At 44.0% G+C, this 22,300-nt stretch overlaps 2 protein-coding genes across 2 annotated transcripts in view; one reads left to right on the top strand and one right to left on the bottom strand.

Annotated features, from left to right (window-relative positions):
- Positions 1-22,300, top strand: part of LOC101735737 (ankyrin repeat domain-containing protein 13D) — a 56,457-nt gene that overhangs the window by 11,268 nt on the left and 22,889 nt on the right. Inside the window, exons 6-10 of the mRNA XM_038012372.2 lie at positions 6,409-6,634; positions 7,279-7,446; positions 7,938-8,055; positions 8,898-9,157; positions 9,505-9,572. Of these exons, the coding sequence (XP_037868300.1) occupies positions 6,409-6,634; positions 7,279-7,446; positions 7,938-8,055; positions 8,898-9,157; positions 9,505-9,572 (840 nt within the window). The remainder of the gene's footprint in view (positions 1-6,408; positions 6,635-7,278; positions 7,447-7,937; positions 8,056-8,897; positions 9,158-9,504; positions 9,573-22,300) is intronic.
- On the bottom strand, positions 16,960-18,465 carry LOC134199230 (lipase 1-like). Its single transcript, XM_062669650.1, has one exon. It carries the CDS (start codon positions 18,395-18,397, stop codon positions 17,126-17,128), a length of 1,272 nt encoding a protein of 423 aa, XP_062525634.1. The 5' UTR covers positions 18,398-18,465; the 3' UTR covers positions 16,960-17,125.

Below are 22,300 nucleotides of genomic sequence, written 5' to 3'. Positions count from 1 at the left end.
TAACCTTAACCAGCTTGTCCAAGGAGCTATAACGGTTGATGAGCAGATCCAAATCCAACCCCTGAATCACTCCTCGATCCTCGAACTGCGCCGGTGCAGCCACGAGACCTGGAGGAACTTCTATGCGAGAGGGAGGCCACTGAGAAGCTTTCTTGGTGAGCCACTGGGGACCCCACCATAACTGATGATCAACTATTTCCGATGCTAAGCATCCCCGAGAAGCGCAGTCCGCCGGATTGAGCTCACCAGGCACGTGTCTCCATGTTAGAGGGACCTCAGAACCTTGAATCTGGGAGACACGGTTGGCCACGAAAACTTCAAGTGTATGAACCGAAGCCTTCAACCAGCACAACACTATCTGGCTGTCTGTCCAAGCATAGACAGTGTTTTCTAAATCAATAACCGACCGTAAACTAGTAGCTGTATGGTTTAACAACCTAGTCAACAGAGCGGCACCAGACAACTCGAGCTTCGGAATCGTCATGCGTGTCCGAAGCGGAGCGACCTTACTCTTAGCTAACACCAACCGTATATCAACCCTTCCAGTTGAAGAAACCGTTCGCAAGTATACCGCAGCTGCGAATCCGCGTTCCGAGGCATCCGAAAACCCGTGGAGAGACGCCTTGTATTTGCCCGCAGGAACCAGCTTCCGAGGTATTGACACGTGGTTAATATCAGGGAGAGACGAGAAAAAGTTCAACCAATCCTTCAATAGGTCACCAGCAATCCCCTCGTCCCATGACAGGTTAGCAGACCACAGTCGCTGCATGAAGCACTTTAAGAGAAAAGTGACAGGAGCGATCCAACCGTTTGGATCGAAGGTTCGAGCAATTGTGGAAAGCACCGTTCGCTTAGACCATACCTTTGGATTTTCCAACTCCACCCGATAGGTAAATTCGTCTTGAATCGGACGATATTGAATCCCTAGGACCGACAGCATGTTAGGGTTATCGACATTCTCGAAAAGATGGGGATCCTGTTGAAACTCCGTTGGCAAACCAGTCAACAACTCAGGACAGTTAGACAGCCATTTTCTCAACTCGTACCCGCCCCTGCTCAAAAGGCGGATCAGTTCATCCTTGCGTGATAAGGCCTCTTCGACACTGTCGGCGCCCGTACATACGTCATCGACATATAGGTCCCGTTCCAAAATGTCCGCAGCACGAGGGTAGTGCAACCGTTCCCTCACTGCCAGCTCCCGCAAAGAACGAACCGCCAAATATGGACTCGACCGCAACCCGTAAGTGTTCGTGTTCAGTTCATAAATTTTTATGGGCTCATCTGAGCTTTCACGCCAGAGAATGAGTTGATACCGCCTATCCTCCGGATGAATCACCGTTTGCCTGAACATCATACGGATGTCTGCCACGAAAACGATCTGGTGCCGGCGGAAGCTCGTCAGTATGTCTGAAATGTCCCGGTTCAGCTTTGGACCCGAATGGAGACACTGATTTAACGAGACGCCGGAGGAGGTCGTGACCGAACCGTCAAACACGACCCTAATTTTCCCGTTAGGAGTTTTCAAAACCGCATGATGAGGCAGGAAACAGTGCTCTGTAGCACTCCAATCTACCTTGGAAACCGACATGTGACCTAAGGATTCATACTCCCGCATAAACTCTATATATTTCTGCCGGAACACCGCGTCGCGCCTCATGCGTCTCTCCATTGACAAAAGTCTAGTCTCTGCTGCCTTCCTCGAACTGCCTAGCAGTGGGCGATTCGCCCGAAAAGGAAGTCTTAACAAGAACCGGCCCGAATAGAGACGACCCGTATTATTCTGGTAAAACAGCTCACATTCCTCCTCATCCGGGTTAACTCGATAAGCTGTAGGAGGTTCTTCTAGTTCCCAAAACCGTTGGACTACTTCCGAAAGCGTAGACCCGACCAGAAAATTGTCCGATTTCCTCGCAGCGACCGGCCGGAACGCAGGACCTAACAATACATGCCCTAATTTTGTGTCCATTGCAACCAAACCCTCCGCATGAAGAACGCGCTTCCCAGTCAGGAGCAGCTTCCCTAGTACATCCGCCCCAAGTAGTACGTCTACTGGCCCCGGTGTGTCAAACTTGGGGTCCGCTAGCCGTAAGTCTGAAGTCAATGACCGTATGTAACTGTTTACCTTCACCGGAGGGTGACGACCTATCACCTCAGGCATCACCAAAGCTGAGACTCTAAACTGTAAGCGAGGGTTAGGATTCGATGAGAAAATAAATGAAGTGTGACCGATCACGTCCGAAATTCTAACATTGCCCACTCCACGAATAGAATAAGAAGACTTGTAAATAGGATTGCCCAACCGTACTGCAAGGTTGCTCGACATAATACTGCCCTGTGCGCCGGAATCCAACAGAGCTCGAGCAAACACAGTGTTGCCATCCGAATCCAACACCCGAACAGAAGCGGTAGGAAGTAAAACAGCTTCTGGGGCTGGGGCAACACTGCAGTGAGCGGCAATTTCCTAGCGGGGGCCCGGGTCCCCGCTATCCCGGTCGGCGCGCGACGGAAGGTCGTAGCGTGCCAGCGGATCCCACGCTCCCACATAAGGCCCTCGTTTCCCGTCCCGCCTCATATACCTCCGTGTACGATGGCCAAACGGGCCAAACACTGGAGGGAGTCGCTCCAGCGTCGGCCGCTCCCTCAGCGGAGGGGAAAACCGTACTTCTGAGGGAAGGGGAGACGAGTGAGCAGGGCTACTCGATCCAGCAGGCGAACACGGCCCCGCACGGGGGGACAACGTGGCCACCCCGGCGTAGCTAGTGGGCATCCGCTGGCACCCGCCCGCAGTACCCAACCCGGCGCCTCCCTGCGAAGCCTCTTCCCGAGGGTCCACGCCGCCGAATTGGCGAGGGCTACGACCGGTGCGCTCACCGGTCGGCGAGGCTGGATGACTGCGTCCGGATGACCTCGGAGTGGCGGCAGACTCCAGACACAGGAGGGCATGGTGCCGACCGTCGCAATGAGGGCACAATTGTGGCTGTGGACAGACACTCGCCGTGTGCGGCCCAAAACAAAAAAAGCACCATCGCCGCTGGGCAACGATGTTGCGTCTACCCCTGATGCGCGTCGACCGGAACCTCGGACAGGCGGCTACGTCGTGCCCGCTCTCATGACAGAAGGCACACCGTGGGCCTCCCACCGCTGCCATGAGCGCAGTCAGTCGTTGAGACGGCCCCCTCTTATCCCCTCCCCCTCCCCTCTGAGCAACCGAAACGGCGTGGCCGGAAGCCGGCACACGCGACCCAGAGGAGGAGGGCGGTGGCATAATCTCGTGTCTGCGACTTTCGGCTTCTAAAAACGCCAGCAGACTGGCCAGGGTAGGCAGTTCGTCCCTACCTGCGTTGTCCTGCTGCTCGAATCGAGTGAGCACCTCAACCGGCAGCCTACCTGCAACAATATAAAAGAGCAGATATGACCATTGGTCTACTGGTAGACCCAAATTGCCCAAGGCCTTAGTGGCCACCGTAACTGGATTCAGTACCTCGGTTCTGATATCGGACGCCCGAGAAAGTTTGGGTATCGCAAACAGCCTGGCCAGCTGAGCGTCTACCAACCGTCGTTGATTTTGATATCGGTCGAACAGGATCTGGCGTGCGACCGCATAATTGTCGTTGGTGATAGGCAAGTGTGCCACCAATTCACCAGGTTCACCTCGCAGAGCACCCCGAAGCTGAGCCATCTTATAAGAGGCAGTCAAGTCCGACCGACCATGGACCAGGCTGTCAAACAAATTTATAAAGCCGACCCACTCGTTCAGATCACCGTGGAAGATCGGCAGGTCGATGGAGGGGAGGCGTGATATGACGCCTGACGAAGTTCCCGAACCTCCATTACCACTGGAAGACGACTGCTTCTTAATATCGGCCACCCGTTGCAGAATGGCATCAGCGTACTCCTGACACTGGTCCACGTCAAGACCGATGGCATGGATCACCTCCTTCTCCACTTCGGACCCCAAAGCAACGAGGTCAGACAACCGATCGTACACTACCTCCAACCGTTCGTGCACCTGAGACGCCCTATCGAGCAATGCCGCATCCCTATCCGTTCTGTCAACCAAAGCATGAGCTGATGCGAACCATCGGAGCTCACTAGTCACCTTCCCGCGAATGTAGGACACCGACATGTTACTTGCAGTTTACAACCAGAACAAAAAAAAACTCAAAAAAAAAATTCAAAAAAAAATCAAAAAAAAAAAAAAATCAAAAAAAATTCAAAATAAAAATTCAAAAAAAAAAAATCAAAGGAATTATTTAAAGGAGTGTACGAGTGAGCCCACCAAAATATTCCTACTCCTAAGTATTTAGGTAACTAGACCTCACCACTGTACCAAGGACACCCCAACAAATAAGAACAAACTTAAAATTAAAAGTTATAAGATAGAAAATTGCTGATACCAGGTTTTGAGTTGCAAACTAAACTCAAGCACACCTGGCCTCTAGACTATAACTAGAAGCTAGTCACCAAGCAGGACCCAATCAACAATTTACTATCACAAAGTATTCACACCGTTCAACGGGTAAGTCAAATAACAAAATTAAAATGAAAAATTAATTATATGATAGCAAATTGCTGATAAAAATTTGTGAATTAATTTTCAAACACTGATGGCCTCAGGACTATACCAAAGCCAGTCACCAAGCAGGGCCCACAGTCAGCAATCCACTACCACAAATTCAAACAAGTAATTTAAATTTAGAACAAATTAAAACAAATAACAAAAAATATATATAATAGCAAATTGCTGGTATAAGTTTTGAAATGACACTCATACACCGTTGGCCTCTGGACTATAACTAAGCTAGTCTCCAAACAGGGCCCAACCAGCAATCTACTACTACAAGTTCAACAAGTACTCCAGTTATATTCAATTACAAATGTGTTGCAGCTCAATTATACTAAAATATAAGTAGGAAGTGAGCTACAATCATACACAAATTAATAATAAATTATAAACCCAAACTGTAATAACATTCAAATTGTTACACACAACTATGCTTAAATAGATGTGGTAATCTACTGCTATGATGGACAGAATTAACATAAATCTGTAGTAATAGTATGAAAATAGCTGACCACTGTAGCAGCTGTGTGCTAGGTCATAAACTCAGCCAGCACAGCTGTCCAACTCACGTACAATTAGTCAGCTATGCGCAGTGGAAGCTAATAAATCAGTCTTACTATTACTAACTATTACTACTCACTAATTTTCTTAACCAGGTGGATAGAAACACACTAAACGACCTGACCTAGGTCAGCAGAATGATAGTTTAAACAGAACCGAACCCTATGCCTATACACTACTTCTGCTGACTAGTAACAAAATTAACTGAGGTTAGACGTAAAAATTTTTACATTCGTGGTAATTACTATAGATTTCAGAAATCTAACCACGCTCTGCTACCAGAAATTGTTCGATTCGAACCCAGCGACCTCGTGGCAGCCTAGGGCTACGGAAACCAGCACGAGGTGCGCGTCGAACATGTGCCGCGATTCGCGGCGCCGTATGTACTATTTTAACAAAATATCATGCAATCACTCACCGGAACCGATGCCTTCGTCTTCTCACGCCGTATCACATAGGGAGAAGGGTATAGGGCAGGAATGGATAAGGATTAGCGATGATACACAACTTTAGCGTAGACCGTCAATATACAGGTACCGTCCCGTTCGAGAAGCAAGACAAAGTGACAGATGTCAAATCGCGACGGCACCGTCAAATCGCGACCCGTGTTGCCGTGGTAAGAATTCGAAAACTAACGGATTGGTTTCGAACAACTGGTATTCGTGTTAACGAATGAAAAACGCCCCCCGCGTAAGCCTTAAAAAGGACATCTCTTGCTGTGAGTGTCTCAAGATGTGATTAAGGGGTTTATCAGAAAATGTGTAAATCATTATGACTTATTGAAAATAAGACGAAAAAGAAGACAGAAAATAGTTATCGCTATCTCAGAGTAATCTATCAGCGTACAACCATTTACAACCGGAATTTACCGGCGGTAGATCCTGTTGTGGTTTCACACGAGTAAATACTGGGGCTATGAGTGTTTCTGCCGTGAACCAGTCAAGCATTGCGGTTTGAAGAGATGATGAAGATATTATTATCCAATACAATTGAGGCTTCGACTTCATGCTTCAAGTTGGATGTTGTGTATGGTCTTTGTTAATGACTTGGCACAGGGCGGATCGCAAGATAGTGCGGTAGAACCCTAAAATTGCTTGGGCCCGCGGTCTGCTTCCAACACCTTGCAGGTCGTCAAGTCCCACATACCAGGTGCGTCCCCTAGGCGCGGGGATCCCGTGGGGGGTTCGGCCCCCGGCCCGAAACAAAAAGGGTGGATCGCAAGTTCGTTGACATTTCCGTGTAAAATATAAAAAAAAAACCTTAAGTTGATAAATGATACACAGGAACAAAAGCGGCATCTGGGGCTGGCGGCAAGACAAGACCGAGCCAGTCAACGGGTACGAGTGCAAGGTGTTCAGCGCCAATAACGTGGAGCTCGTCTCCAAGACTCGCACCGAGCATCTGGACAAGGCGCGGCGCTCCAGCCCCCGGGCTCCGCTGGCGGGGCTGCTGGCGCTCGCGGACTCCGACACCAGCGCGCCCTCTACCCCGCTCCTCACTCCTGAAACGGTACGTCTGCAGCGGATCCATCGAAATTGTTGGGGGCGTTATGAGTACCACACGATAAAGTAACGGCTGCCTTAGCCTTGAAACTAAAACAAATGATAGTTTAGCATTAGTAATAAGTACGGCGTCCAGCCTTCAGGATCTCTCAGTGAGTTTATCATTTATTTATTGCTTAGATGTGTGGGACGGGCTCACAACCCACCTGGTGTAAACCGGTTACCGGAGCCCATAGACATCTATAACGTAAAAGCCGCAACCCACCTTGAGATATGAGTTCTCAGGTCTCGGTATAGTTACAACGGCTGCCCTACCCTTCAAACTGAAACGCATTACTGCTTCACGGCAGAAATAGGCAGGATGGTGGCCCTACCCGCGCGGACTCACAAGAGGTCCTACCACCAGTAAAAAGTAGGCGAATAGGCTCACCCGCTTTCTGATGGTTGCCGGAGTTGGAGCTTCCGTATAATACAACGTGAATGCCCTCAGTTCGAGTCGAGCCGGAATGTATGACAGCAGGCAGAAGTTATATTGCGTCGATTTTTCTGCTATCTGATATTCTCCAGTGTTATGGGTACTAGAAGAGTTGAGTGCTTCTTACCTTAAGCAATCTTCGTTTCGAAGTATTTCATGAGTGTATTAATTGGCAGGAAGAGCCTCCGCGCAGTAGGTCCCGTGAAGAGTTGAATGTGGTATCCTGGGAGGAGTACTTCTCTGGGGAGGCGATGGAGAGGGACATCGGGAGGCCGAAGGAGATGACCGAGAAAGTGCAAAAGTTCAAAGCCACTCTTTGGTTGTGCGAAGACTATCCATTGGAGGTGAAAACTGTTTATTTTTCTTAGTTTGAGGGTAGTGTCGCGAACTTCACTTACTTAAAGAAATGTTTACAAGTTCTCATAGTCGCGATTATTGATAGGCAGAGGCAATTAATGTCTATTCATGTACAGGAGTGATTTGGTTGGAAGGTCGCTGTCCACCTTGAGACATGTGGTCGAAGCGCTGGTATTGTACCATGTGTTGGAGTGATCGTCTGGGTTTCTTATAATAAAGACGCAGATTTTCATGGACAGTTTTTATTCTAACGGAGATACACTTATTTGTGTCCGTACTCATTGACGACGCAAGAAGAAAAAGGGGCGAGCACACGAATGACGTTGACATATATTAGACGAGTGACAGCTGTCAGTTGGTATTAACATAAAGATGCGTTTAGGAATTATACAATTCTAACACCACGGCCGTCCTCCGTGCCCGCGGCCGCTTCAATACGACCCACCAGTATTAAAAGCTAATGATGATATTTTCTCAGCTGCAAGAGCAAATAATGCCGATATTGGATTTGATGGCCGCTATATCCTCGCCTCACTTCGCGAAGCTGAAGGACTTCATACAGATGCAGCTCCCGGCTGGGTTCCCAGTTAAAATAGGTGAGCGTCACATTCCTATAAATCCGCCTTCCCCAAAGTGGGCGATAACGCCCCCTTGTGGGTGCTGGAGGACCCAAGGGGGGCGGTAACAGACCCAGAAAAAAATGGGGGCGTTCTGTAGAGGCCGGGGAGGCGATTTGTAATTTCATCTAGGAGGACTCTTAGACACCGACTGAGCTCTCGCTATAGTGGTTCTTATGTAGGCGAAAAAATGGGGGCGTTAAAAGATAATTTATTCTCAAAGTGGGCAGTAGACAAAATAAGTTTGGGAACCGTTGCTATAAATTAATACGTGAAGCAAAAATTTTGTAACCCTTTTTACGAAAATTGCGCGAACCGAGGAGTATGAAATTTCCCACACTTATAGAGAATATAAAGAAGGAGTGCAGAATGTTAATATATATTTAAATAATGCATATAAAATATATGAAATCAATAATAATAAAAACATTACACACACTACCATGTACGTGAGACAACACACGCATGCATACTATTTGTTTATGGTCAAACTTTTCTTATTGCTGTCTGTGGTCAAATTGAGAATAGATTAAATATTGTTTGTCTTTATTAATATTTGTCTAAAATGTAGTCTTGGCGAAATTTGTAATTATAGAAGTTTTACCTATAATTTCAAATAATTATAGTCGAATTTCGACTACCGTGGGACCACTGGTTCCTATAAACCTGCTTTTTTTATTTATTAATTGACCCACCTGATGGTGAGTGGTTACCGTCGCCCATGGACCTCAGCAATGCCAGGGACAGCAGAGCCGAGTCGCTGTCTAAAGTTGCGGCTCTGTAATGGGTTGACCCCCGCCCCCAACGCCCCTCCCCCGCAGAGATCCCGCTGTTCCACGTGCTGAACGCGCGCATCACGTTCGGCAACATCTTCGGCACGGAGAGCGGCGCGGCGCACGTGCAGTGCATCGCGGAGGGGCGGCGCGCGGCGTGCGTGCTGGACGACGCGTGCTTCGAGCTGGGCCGCGGCTACCGGGACGCCGCCGCGCCCGAGCCGCGCGGGGAGATGGACCACGACGAGCGCCTCATGCACTACGCCATACAGCAGAGCCTCATGGACGCCGGCACGCACGACGACCAGGTGACCCAGCTCCTCCACCTCACCGCGACCTCTTGTGACTCCGCGCGGGTAGCTACCACCGCCCTACCTATTTCTGCCGTGATAGCACTAATGCGTTTCGGCTTAAAGGGCGGGGCAGCCCTTGTAACTATACTGAGATCTTAAAACTTATATCTCAAGGCGGGTGGCGCATTTACGTTGTATATGTCTATGGGCTCCAGTAACCACTTAACACTAGGTGGGCTGTGAGCTCGTTCACCCATCTAAGCAATAAAAAAAAAGTGGATACTGTCGCCGAATTTAAGACGGGACCTCCAAGTATCAGTTGTGTAGCCCCAGGACAGCTGCATATATACCTAACCCCGCAGGTGGACGTGTGGGAGGCGCTGCGGGGCGCGCGGCCCCCCTCGCCGCTGCACGAGACGCAACTACAGAGGTACGAACGCTGTTATATCTTATCTTATCTTATATCTTTAAACGAGCAATTCTTGTATATATAAATGATCTGAATCTCGAAAATGGCTCCAACGATTTTCATAAAATTTAGTATACAGGTGATTTCGGGGGCGATAAATCGATCTAGCTACGATTTTGTTTTCAGAAAAATGTTGTTTTATTCGTGTTTTCAATAGTAATCAACTTTATCGGTAATCAACTTAAATATAAACTTTTTTTTTTATTGATAGAAAATAACAAATAATATAATATAATATCAATATGTATTTAAATAAAATTTCTAAAAAAAAACAATTTATCAGGAAAAAAATACAGAGCAAAGCTAGCATCTTCTAGTAACTCTTTGTGTCACAAAGGGCATTGAACTTTTTTATTACCTTTACCGAAAAATGTTTTTAAAAAACGGACTAGCTAGCCAGCTGATCCCTTATCATTTAAAATATATTTAAATTAATTTCATAAGTCATATGTTTTCTAAAAAAAAATATTAAAATCATTACTTATTTTTTTTATAAACAATTCCCATCGCTATAACCAGTAGATTCGTTAACAGTTCGACTGCAAACACCAAACAAACCTATTCATCGCAAAAATGTCTCGATGCGGACATCGAACCGACGTCTCTCAACGCAATAGCCAAAGGACGCTGTCTACCGACTCACTCCAGTTCTAATAATCTATATATATATATATATATAAGAAAGTCGTGTTAGTTACACTATTTATAGCTCAGGAACGGTTGAACTGATTTGGCTGAAAATTGGTGAGGAGGTAGCTTAAAACCAGGAGAATGACATAGGATACTTTTTATCACGTTCCCGTTTGACGCGACATAAAACGTGGTATAACAAAACGCAACTGATATGGAATAACAAAACGCAACTGACAGCTAAACGTTATATTCTATGGTTAATTATAGTAGAATTTTGAAGTTGACCAGTTGATGTGTTTGAAACAAACCGTGTGGCGGAACAAAGTTCGCCAGGTCCACTAGTAAAAAATAAATAATAATAAACTTTTATTTCAAGACATCAGCCTCATATTGTGTTAGTATTACAAATAACTTACAAACTATGTTAGTGTTTAAATAAATCAATCAACTCCGTCCCTGGCAGCCCCATCAAGCAGCATGTAGAACATGCAACTTGATGGACCTACCCAAGGTCGGGCCATCCAGTCTTTCAGCTAGTACCCTCAAGACGTTGTTGGTGCTTCCTCCCACTCTACGCATAATGGATGCCACCTTTTTGCGCATTATCGCGAAGTAGTCATCCGTGTGCGCATCGGCGAACATGCCTGATGCACTACAATAAGGTGGAAGCCTCAACAACATCATATAAGTAATTTATTAATTAAAATTAATTATAATTGAGTTATAATTGAAGTCGTCGTGGCCTAACGGATAAGACGTCCGATGCATTCGTGTTGAGCGATGCACCGGTGTTCGAATCTCAGGCGGGTACCCATTTTTCTAATGAAATATGTATTTAAAAAATGTTCACGATTGACTTCCACGGTGAAGGAATAACATCGTGTAATAAAAATGAAACCGTTAGTAGGACCTCTTGTGAGTCCGCGCGGGTGGGTACCACCGCCCCGCCTATTTCTGCCGTGAAGCAGTAATGCGTTTCGGTTTGAAGGGTGGGGCAGCCGTTGTAACTATACTGAGACCTTAGAACTTATATCTCAAGGTGGGTGGCGCATTTGCGTTGTGGATGTCTATGGGCTCCAGTAACCGCTTAACACCAGGTGGGCTGTGAGCTCGACCACCCATCTAAGCAATAAAAAAAAAAGTTAACTTTTACGCTATCGAGAACGTTAAAAAACTCATACTAAGCACACTGTAATCGAAATGGTGACCATTCACCAAGTGCCTTCGTGCCTTCGTTTGTTGAACGCGTTACGCGTTGAATATTGTGTTGTCGCAGTCTGGTTTTTGTGGACATCTGTAGTCAGCTATAAAAATGCTTGTATAATGTACCGTCCAAATACAACCTATAACGAACGCCATCTATTATTATTAGGGTATTACTAATTAATAACTATATAGTGGTATTATTTTACTGTTGACAGAGTTGTTCGTATTCTGAGGTTGGCTATTTTTATATAATATACTATATGAAAAACGGTAGGTAGTTAAAGAACACAACTAAATGTATGCTAGTAAATAAATCCACCAATATCTAGGTTAATTTTATTGACTTAGATTCAAGTGCTGCAGTTCTGCGTCTGACTGTACATAATAATATATGAATGGTTACATAACATATAAAATGGTTTCAACTTTTCAGACGTTGGTGATTCTATTAGTCTTCTAGATAGTGTTTTTTTTTGTGGCTACATTCTAGTATCGAAAAAGAGTCGACAGTAAATTCATTATCGCGCTATGAGTCTGTAGTGAATTTTTAATTATCTTAGTATTACTGATATTTTTTTATGTCATCTTAAAGTTTACCATCCTGATCCAGGATACTTAAGTCGATTCTCTCTCTCTCTCTTCTCTTCGAATCTCCCGTTCTCTTTTTTTATTGCGTAGACGGGTGAATGAACTCACGGCCCATGTGGTGTAGTTGTTAGTAGGTCCCTCCCAGTTGTGGCTGAAGCTCATCCCAACGTCAACGATCACGTCCACCTTGAGACGTGAGAGAGAACTTTCGATTTGTTTGTATTACGGTACTTTATTAAGTCGTGTTGGTCTAACGGATAAGACGTCCGGTGCATTCGTGCTGAGCGATGCACCGATGTTCGAATCCCGCCGGCGGGTACCAATTTTTCTAATGAAATACGTACTTAATAAATGTGCAAAATTGACTTCCACGGTGAAGGAATAACATCGTGTAATAAAAATTAAACCCGCAAAATTATAATTTGCGTAATTATTGCTGGTAGGACGTATTGTGAGTCCGCACGGGTGGGTACCACCGCCCTGCCTATTTCTGCCGTGAAGCAGTAATGCGTTTCGGTTTGAAGGGTGGGGCAGCCGTTGTAACTATACTTGAGACGTTCGAACTTATATCTCAAGGTGCGTGGCGCATTTACGTCGTAGATGTCTATGGGCTCCAGCAACCACTTAACACCAGGTGGGCTGTGAGCTCGTCCACCCATATTAGCTATAAAAAAAAAGAGACCAATGTCTGGGATTATTTCTGGCTGCATATCGGCACTTATTGAAGTGCCCAGCAAATAGTTCGTATGTTGTGGTGATATTTATTATTACCTACCCTCTAACGAAACAAGCATTGCTACAACGTTGCTCTTGCCCTAATCATGTTTCAAAAGCATTAAAATATGATTAGTTACATTCACAATTTATCGGTGTGAATGTTTCACAGTTGCCAATTAAATATGTAAACCATAAAATTAGTTTAATTGTCGTTTAAAACACGTCAAGTTCAAAACGTATGAAACATTTATTTTGAAGTTCTCAGTACAATAAATTCTCCTGCATTGAACGATGTAAGAATTGTAGTCTTAAAAGAACATAACGGTTGTATTTCCTTAATATTTGCGCAACAATTGATGGATATATGGAAACAAATAAATGTCAGCGTTCCTCCCCCATACGAAGTCCACGTGATTCCATTTTCGCGGTTTCAATACCCTGTACTCGACAACATTTGTCAACTGGTCTCGCAGTCTCGCAGTATCCTTCAGAACGACCAATTTGTCGTTGTTGCCAGCAAAAATGGCCACTTTCATGGTGACCGCGCTGAGATCGTACAAAGGAGTTTCCTTTCTTCCATATAGTCGGATATTTTCTTCAGCGCCGGCATCGTAATAGGCAAAACGCTTGTATTTTCCCGACTGCGCCAAATGATTGAGGTTTTTCCTTGAACTTCCACTGGGGGTATGACCAAGTGCATTCGGCAAGAATTCTCGCTCCAGTTCTGCCGTGTTGTAACCGGCTAGTTGAAATAGAATCAACTCAATGCATAAAACATATCCTGGCAACCCTAAGGGACAAACTTTTTGCAAAAGTCTCTGAAGAATTGTCCCATCGGGCAAAATTTCCTCGTTGCCAACTCCCTCAAACAGGTAGTTTACAAGGGGAGATAGGAGGACTAGTATTTTCGTGGGCATTTCAATGTTGCCAATATAAACTGCTGGTGCTAACGAAATAAAAACCTTGATCTTTTTGTTATATTGTGGTAACATTGCCGTCATTGCGAAGAAGATATTGTTGCCCTGGGAGTGACCGATACCATAGATCCGTGTCTGGCCGGTGTGACCCAGGATGTAGTCGATAGTCGCAGGTAGATCGTACAACGCCATTTCGTGGTAACTGAAGTTCCAAAACTCAGGGTCTTTGTCGGGATCCAGAGTAACGTGTCTCCGGGAATGTTTGTTTCCTCTCATGTTTCCCAGCCACACGTCGTAGCCAGCGTTTGCAAGGGATATTGCCATTGATCTCTTGCCTCTGATGATAAAAGTATCGGCAGAATCGAAGATGCCGTGCATCATGAGCACCGGTCGTTTCCTGTCTCCCGGTAAATGAAATAACTTGGTGACATAACCGTCCTCTGACTCGACGTAATGTTCCTCGCACGGGTGCCCGTATTTCGCGGCGAGACCGTTGAAGTCCAGCTTAGCGTCTACTGGTACATTTATTTTGACCACAAATCCTGTGGAGGCACGGAACGGTATCAAAGAATAAGTCTCCGCGAAGTCGCTTACTTCTGATGCACTGGCTTCCTGGCTTTGGTTCCAAAATCGATCCCGGAGCGTTGAATGAAACGGATTACCTTCTCGATTTAAATATAGTAGCGCGTATATATATGGAATAGTTTTACTGATAAATATCATTTTTAATTTTTCTACACTCACTACACGTGTGTCCGCCGAAGTCAATATTACGAATGGTGCACCGTTAGAATATCGATAACTAATTAAACCCTGTTAGCTACATGACTTTGGTTTTACGTGATAATCCTTAATTATGTACTTGATTCCAAATTGATGTGCATTGAATTTTTTTTGTTTTTTGTGTATATTAGGCTATACCATATACAAGTTTAAGGACTAAAATTGCATGGTATGTACATGAAAATCACGAGCGCTACACTATCACTATCATATGGGATTGATTTATCTCTGTGGATTCATCAAAAGTGATGCACAACATTGGTTGGCTTTAATATTTTTTTTATCTTTATTTTGCTACAGATGACTCACATTAACTCGCCATTGCCACTGCATTAAGTATAGCAGTGAAATATGCTCACAATCTCTCAGGACGTTATTTTCTTCAGCAGGATATTTGTTTCTCGGCTTGAAACTCATAATTTCACACGTCTTTCTGCACGGTCAGTGGTTGTAATTTATTTCAGTCGAAGTCAGCGTGGTACAAGTCGACGCCTTAGAACTAATCTTTTTTTTTATTGCCCGTGTAGGTAGATGAGCATACGGCTCACCTGATGGTGAGTGGTTACCGTCGCCTATGGACTTCAGCAATGCGAGGGGCAGAGCCAAGCCGCTGCCTATCGAATCTTTGAGTTTTTGTTCTTAATGAGCACCAGAGCCATCTTGTGCCACATATTGTCGTGTGGTCCCACACAGAGTAGAAACGAAAAGAATAGTGGTCGTGGTCTGAAAGATAAGACGGCTGGTGCATTCGTATCTAGCGATGCGACTGTGCCGGTGTTCGAATCCCGCAAGCAGGTATCAATATTTCTAATGAAAGACGTACTTAATAAATTTTCTGGAATGACTTCCACGGTGAATGAATAATACCGTGTAAAAAAAGGAAACCCGCAAAAATGTCATTTTGCTTAATTACTGGTGGTAATATAGGCGTCTTGTGAGTCCGCACGGGTAGGTACCACCAATGCAGTTCGGTTTGAAGGGTGGGGTAGCCGTTGTACTAAAAAAACGGAGACTTAGTTAGTACTCATGTCTCAAAGTGGGTGGCGTCATTGACACGATTGTTGTCAATCCGCTCCGGTGCCCACCCAACACCAGATCGGCCGTGAGATCGTCCACCCATCTTAGCAATAAAAAAAGAAAAATCAATCGTGAAAACAAAAAAAAAGGCGATTGCATGCAGCAGAGATGCGAATGTTGCGATGGATGTGTGGAGTAACGAGAATGGATAGAATACGGAATGAATATGTTAGAGGAAGTCTGAAAGTGGCACCAGTGACAGAGAAGCTGAGAAGTGCGCGTTTGGGATGGTATGGACATGTGATGAGACGAAATGAAAATGAGGTTGGTAAGAAAATGTTAACTATGAATGTGGAAGGATACAGAGGAAGAGGTAGACCTAAGAAGAAATGGATGGATTGCGTGAAAGACGATATGGGTAAGAGGGGAGTGAGCGAATGGTATATGATAGAAGAGTATGGAAGGAGAAAACATGTTGCGCCAACCCCAGGTAACTGGGAGAAGGGCAGGATAATGATGATAATGAATCGTGAAAACAAAACGCGGTTTATATGCGCATTAAAAATACACTAATAATCGAAGGCTCTTGTATAGGGCACTGATATTGAGGTCGGACTCGAGGGTATCTTGAAAAGCTTCATGACCCACCATCGTGATACATCAAACCAACTGTATTAGACCATATATTACGCTGTAATCTAACATGACCATTTAAAAGATATCCTAACATAATGCGTGGATCACATGGTGCGCGAAATCAGGATGTGAAACTATAATCGAAATCCCATTGCAAGTATTTGTTTAATGGGAATATGTACATCTGGAGAAACGTTTAATAATAAACAATAAGTCGTGAGAGATAGGAACAATGCAAATCAGATTTAGTTCAAGTATGTGTGACGGGTAGCCATCATACAACGCAAGGTATTTGACAGATACCTGAATCTCTCTTACGTAATTTTCAAGATGAGCTCGCATATATACAAGTTCCGAACAACAACATTCGGACCGTCGGTCTACCGAGCAATATCACCCGCTCGGTGGAAGATCTTCTCTTTATGATATACCTACAGTATGCACGCACTATACATGTGCGATCAATAAAAGGTATTTTTTTTTATTGCATACATTGGTGGACGAGCTCACAGCCCACCTGGTGTGAAGTGGTTACCGGAGCCCATAGACATCTACAACGTAAATGCCGCCACCCACCTTGAGATATGAGCTCTAAGGTCTCAGTAAAGTTACAATGGCTGCCCCACCCTTCAAACCGAAACTCATTACTGCTTCACGGCAGAAATAGACAGGGTGGTGGTACCTACCCGTGCGGACTCACAAGAGGTCCTACCACCAGTTTTATAAATACGGCAACATCATCATTATTAGCCTATAGCATTCCACAGCTGGACATAGGCCTTTGCAACTGCACGCCATTGTGCACGATCCTATGATTCTCTTGTCCAGCTCTTGATTATAGAATCTTGAAAATAAATCAAATCAAAAAATTTTTTTATTCAACATAAATTTTTATCACAACAAATAATTAATGGAATCATTCATTTAATATCGTGACGATTCAAGCAATTTATAATATACGCGATTGCATTACAAAACCATGACTGTTGACAAAAAAATTATAACGATTTAAGGTTTCTAATATTTGTGCAGCAATTCAAAAATATATGGAAACAAAAACTTGTTGGCATTCCTCCCCCATACGAAATCCAAGTGATTCCATTTTCTCGGTTCCAATACCCTGTACTCGACAACATTTGTCAGCTCGTCTCGCAGTCTCTCGGTATCCTTGAGAACGACCAATTTGTCGTTGTTTCCAGCAAAAATAGCCACCTTCATGGTGACCACGCTGAGATCGTACAAAGGAGGTTCCTCTCTTCCATATAGTCGGATATTTTCTTCAGCGCCGGCATCGTAATAAGCAAAACGCTTGTATTTCCCCGACTGTACTAAATGATTGAAGTTTTTCCTTGAAGTTCCACTGGGGCTATGACCGAGTACAACCGGGAAGAATTCTTGCTCCAGTTCTGCCGTATTGTAACCGGCTAGTTGAAATATAATCAACTGAACGCATAAAACATATCCCGGCAATCCTAAGGGGCAGACTTTTTGCAGTTGGCTCCTAAGAATTTCCCCCTCCGGCAAAATTTCCTCATTGCCGATCCCTTCGAACAGATAGTTTATAAGAGGAGACAGCTGAACTAGTATTTTCGTCGGCGATTTAATATTCTCAATATGGACTGCCGGTCCTAACGAAATCAAAACCCTGATCTTTGTGTTATATTGTGGCAACATTGCTGTCATTGCGAAGAAAATATTGTTGCCCTGAGAATGGGCGATACCATAGATCTGTGTCTGGCCGGTGTGACCCAGGATGTAGTCGATAGTCGCAGGTAGATCGTACAACGCCATTTCGTGGTAACTGAAGTTCCAAAATTCGGCATCTTTGTCGGGATTCAGAGTAACGTGTCTCCGGGAATGTTTGTTTCCTCTCATGTTTCCCAGCCACACGTCGTAGCCAGCGTTCGCGAGGGATATCGCCATTGATCTGTTGCCTCTGATGATAAAAGTATCAGCAGATTCGAAGAGGCCGTGCATCATGAGCACCGGCCGTTTCCTGTCTCCCGGTAAATGAAATAACTTGGTTACATAACCGTCCTCTGACTCGACATAATGTTCCTCGCACGGGTGCCCGTATTTCGCGGCGAGAGCGTTGAAGTTCAGCTTAGCGTCTGCTGGTACATTAATTTTGATCACGTTCTCATCTAGTTTTGGAAACTCCCTTAACACGTCACCTCCAAGCTTTTCCAAAAAGAGATCTTCCACAATTGGAGTGAGTGAATAACCAGTACTACTCAGATACAGGAGTATCATCATGACCAGGTGGAAAATTGCACTCGTATATACCATAATAAAAATTATTACTACCCAAAAACGCGATATTCGACTGATGTCCGTAGTGAAAATGAAAATCTTTGCAGTATCGATGATTTTATAACAATTTCGGTGTAATAACTTAATTTACAATACAAAATATAATTTTTTATTGGTTTTAATCTTACCAGTAATAATTTCAATGTGTATTCAGTTGTTTTTTTAAATTTTGTCCGCAATATGTTTCCTGGTTTGAGTAGCATAGTGATATGTATTTTATATATGTTTGTAGCAAATTTTTTTTATTCAACACTATTCACGGGCCAATTTCACGAGCCATTTGGACTTCAATTGTTACTCGATTTATGTTTAAAACGACGTGACCTTGAGACATGAGTGTATTTAGTTTGGTAGCGTAATAGGCTATTCTTGCTTCACGCGGATCGATAGGTGAGCTCACGGGCTCAACCTGAGAGAATTGATATCAATAGCCCGAGCAAGAGCAGTGCTTTGTTGAATCTACCACCGGATCGGATACGCGACCTACAGAGATGACCGGACGAAAGACTCAGTGGGTTGATTAGTATACAATTACATATTACCGTTCATTCACTTGCTTACAACGTTAGGTTACAAACGGTAAGACTCGCCCCGCACTAGCCAACCACGCTGTGGCAGTCAGACGAATATTTGGCGTTGTATGGGAGTCCGCGCACATAATCATCCCGGAACTCTTGGCTGCGGCAGCCAATACAACGCGCCTGTTGCACGGCAGCCACAGCGAGTGTTGGCGAATGTGGCTGATGTCAGTCTCCGCGCACTTGCTGTAGCAGGCAAATCCATATTCGTTTTGCCAAATGTTAGTTATAGTCGGATTTTTTATTAGACGAAGTCAACTGACGTTTACTGTGTTGTCAGGTTTTGATGAAATAAAAATAGTGTTGTGACAAAGTGAACGATTGAAAAAACTCCTGAATTAATGAAATTGCCTCGATTGTCTAGTGAATATTTGGTGTGCCGAATTGCCGATATCGGGTACGGGGTTCGAATTTTAGGCGTGCTTTGTACATACCAACGAGTTTTCGACGAAATATTATGTTCCTATAGTATCTACCTGTACTGAATACTGAGTGTTTTAAACATTAAGAAAAACATTGCGAGGAAGCTTGTAAGACTGTCCTATTTCCAATACATCATATAGTTGAAATTATAGATGTATAAAATATAACAATTATAGGTATGTAATGAAAATAAAAAAACTGATTGTACTTACATACTACTAGTAACATATATTGGAGCACTTTAATACAATTTTATTGTAAAATATAAATAATATTCTTTTATAGTTTGAAATTAATGATTAACTCTTCACACTCATTGTTCATTCATGTGATTGAACGAGAACTGAACGCATCACTATTACTTTAAATATAGCAACATTATTTCACAAAGTGACATTAGCTACTGTCAGCTGGCTTCGTCTAATTAAAAATCCGACTATACATGAAACAGCATGCTTGTACAGTCTCTTGAATTAAAAAAAAAACGGTCTGTGTATGTATGAAAATCTTTAAAATTGTTATAGAATAAGCCTTTTCAGTGCCGTTCTAGAAAAAGAGGATGAATCCAGTTTCTTTTCTTTGATTTGCCTCTTTTCACGAGTGGGGGGGCAAGGGGGCGTGTAAATAGCCCTCCTGCGGCGGGAGCATATAAAGCGGGGCTGTAGAAAGGCGTGTAAATAGCCGTCCTAAGCGGTATGTGATAAATGTTTGTCACTTATAATTAGCGGAGCGGTAAAACTATATAGCGGTAAACAAAAGCTAGTAATTAAACTAAAGATATAAATTAAATACACATAAGCGAGCGGGCGGGCAAATGATTACACGGAAGCAGCAATCAAATGGCAATAAATTAAAAGAACTTGCACTCACCTGTAGATCTTGCCAGTGACTGTCGTGCGGGCGTCGGCGATGGAAGCACGCGGGCGGCGGGAGGGGGGCGAAGCTCACGTAGCTTTTCGTAAGCACAAGCATTACATGCACTACGGTACATGTGCCGCCATCTAGGCAGCTAGCGGTGAAGCGTTATCGATCGGGAGCTAACACCACGCTTTGGATTAAATTACGCTCGCGGTAATTAGTAACTGACAAACTCCAAAGGTGGCGCCATCCCAATAATTCATTACGCATCCTATTACTACATCCGCGCGCAACCAACGAGAAAAGTCCAAATCGCTCGACGAAAAGATCATAAATGGACGTCAATTGGCTTCTATAACTGGCTGTTCAAATATTTCGGTCGCCGCAGCCAGGCTGCCTAGTGCGCAGGGAGCCTTAGGCATTTATTTCTTTCTAGCTAATTCTTTTTGTACACGTTTTTAACGGTTTTTTTTAATGTTTCCTACGTAAAAATATTAGTAAATTTATTGTTGATAAAATTTTCACGCCCCGTACTGGTTTGTGGTAGGGCATCTTATGAGTCCGCTCGGGCAGGTACCACCACTCTGCCTATTTCTGCCGTGAAGCAGTAATGCGTTTCGGATTGCAAGATGGTACAGCCATAGCACACTAGACTGAGACCACGTGTGATAAAGTGAATGGAGGCATTCGTATTGTAAGGTCTATGGACCCCGATAACCATTTAATATCCCGTGTGCCCTGAACTACCACCTCGCCAAACCGCCTATGCCAATAAAAATAATGAACTCCCAAGTTATGAATATGGTTTATATCTTGCAAGTACTTCACAGCTCATCTTAAACTACAACACAATAATTTAACCATGTAAATATGTACATGCCTATCTTACATATCTAATAAATAAATTCAAGAATGTTGTTTAATAAGAACTCAAGTATTAAAGTAATATTTATTATCACGAATACTTAAAAATGTGACGATGCGATTGAAAATACATATCTAAAAAAATAAAAGTATTAAGAATTGAAAACAAAATGCACGTTCAATTAGTATACAAACAGCACGTCAGAACGTAAGGATTATTAAGAATGAAATATTGCATATAAATATATCAATATGAACAATACAGTAAAACGTTTATTATTGTTTAAATATTCGCTATAAAATCTGCTGAAATAGTGCATCTCGTTGCTCTGAACGTGTTGTATGGTATGAATTTGTTATGGAATATATGGTACAGCTTAGCCTTTTAAGGCTTTCCAGTGTTGAAGAGTTCGCAGGTTGTCTGGTAAGACTATTAGTGACGAAACTGTGGTGCGTTTGTGGATCCCGTTCACGAACGAATGTATATACGGCGTGTAAATACTATTCTACATTTTTGCTTTTGTTCTCACAACAAATACGTATCTACTAGCCTTTTTTTTAACGCTGGGGAATCCATTAATTGATACCCGGTCGAGGAGGGTAACGGACCGGGTTATGTCGGACTGCGGCCCCTCCTAACGGATGTCGGAATAGCGGCATCGCTCTATACGAGTAAACCAGCCGTCTTACCCTATAGGTCACGGCTTATACGCCTTCTCCGAGAGATGTTCTAGTGGTTGGTAGAAGCGCTTCCTGCTGTATCTGCATGGTGATACATGCTGTCAATCGAAACCATGCTTTAGTGTAGTTGAAATAAGAGGGCAACTCTACTGTATACGAACAGTTTCAGCATGAACTGGTCTAGTTTATTTGAACAGAGGTTCTCGACTTGGGACAAAAAGTTTACTCTCCGAGAAGTAAGTAATTTGTTGCCTGAGGTCCGGCAGTAGCAAAATGTTAAGAGGTCTTCTTATTGCTCCTCGGAGTACCTGCCGACTCGATTAGCCCGACTTGTGCAAATTGCACTACTTGCACGTTATTGAAATGCAGAGGGAAAACCGTAATGGAACCGGTTAAAACTGATTATTGTGAAACTTCAGCATCAATGGTTATCGTATTAGAGTAGAAGTAGTTACCGGCCTATTCGGTATTCCTT

The sequence above is a fragment of the Bombyx mori genome, chromosome 8 (assembly GCF_030269925.1).
Source record: "Bombyx mori chromosome 8, ASM3026992v2".
NCBI classification, from domain to species: domain Eukaryota; kingdom Metazoa; phylum Arthropoda; class Insecta; order Lepidoptera; family Bombycidae; genus Bombyx; species Bombyx mori.
The sequence above is the reverse complement of the archived record's forward strand: the minus strand, read 5'-3'. Positions and strand labels throughout refer to the sequence as shown.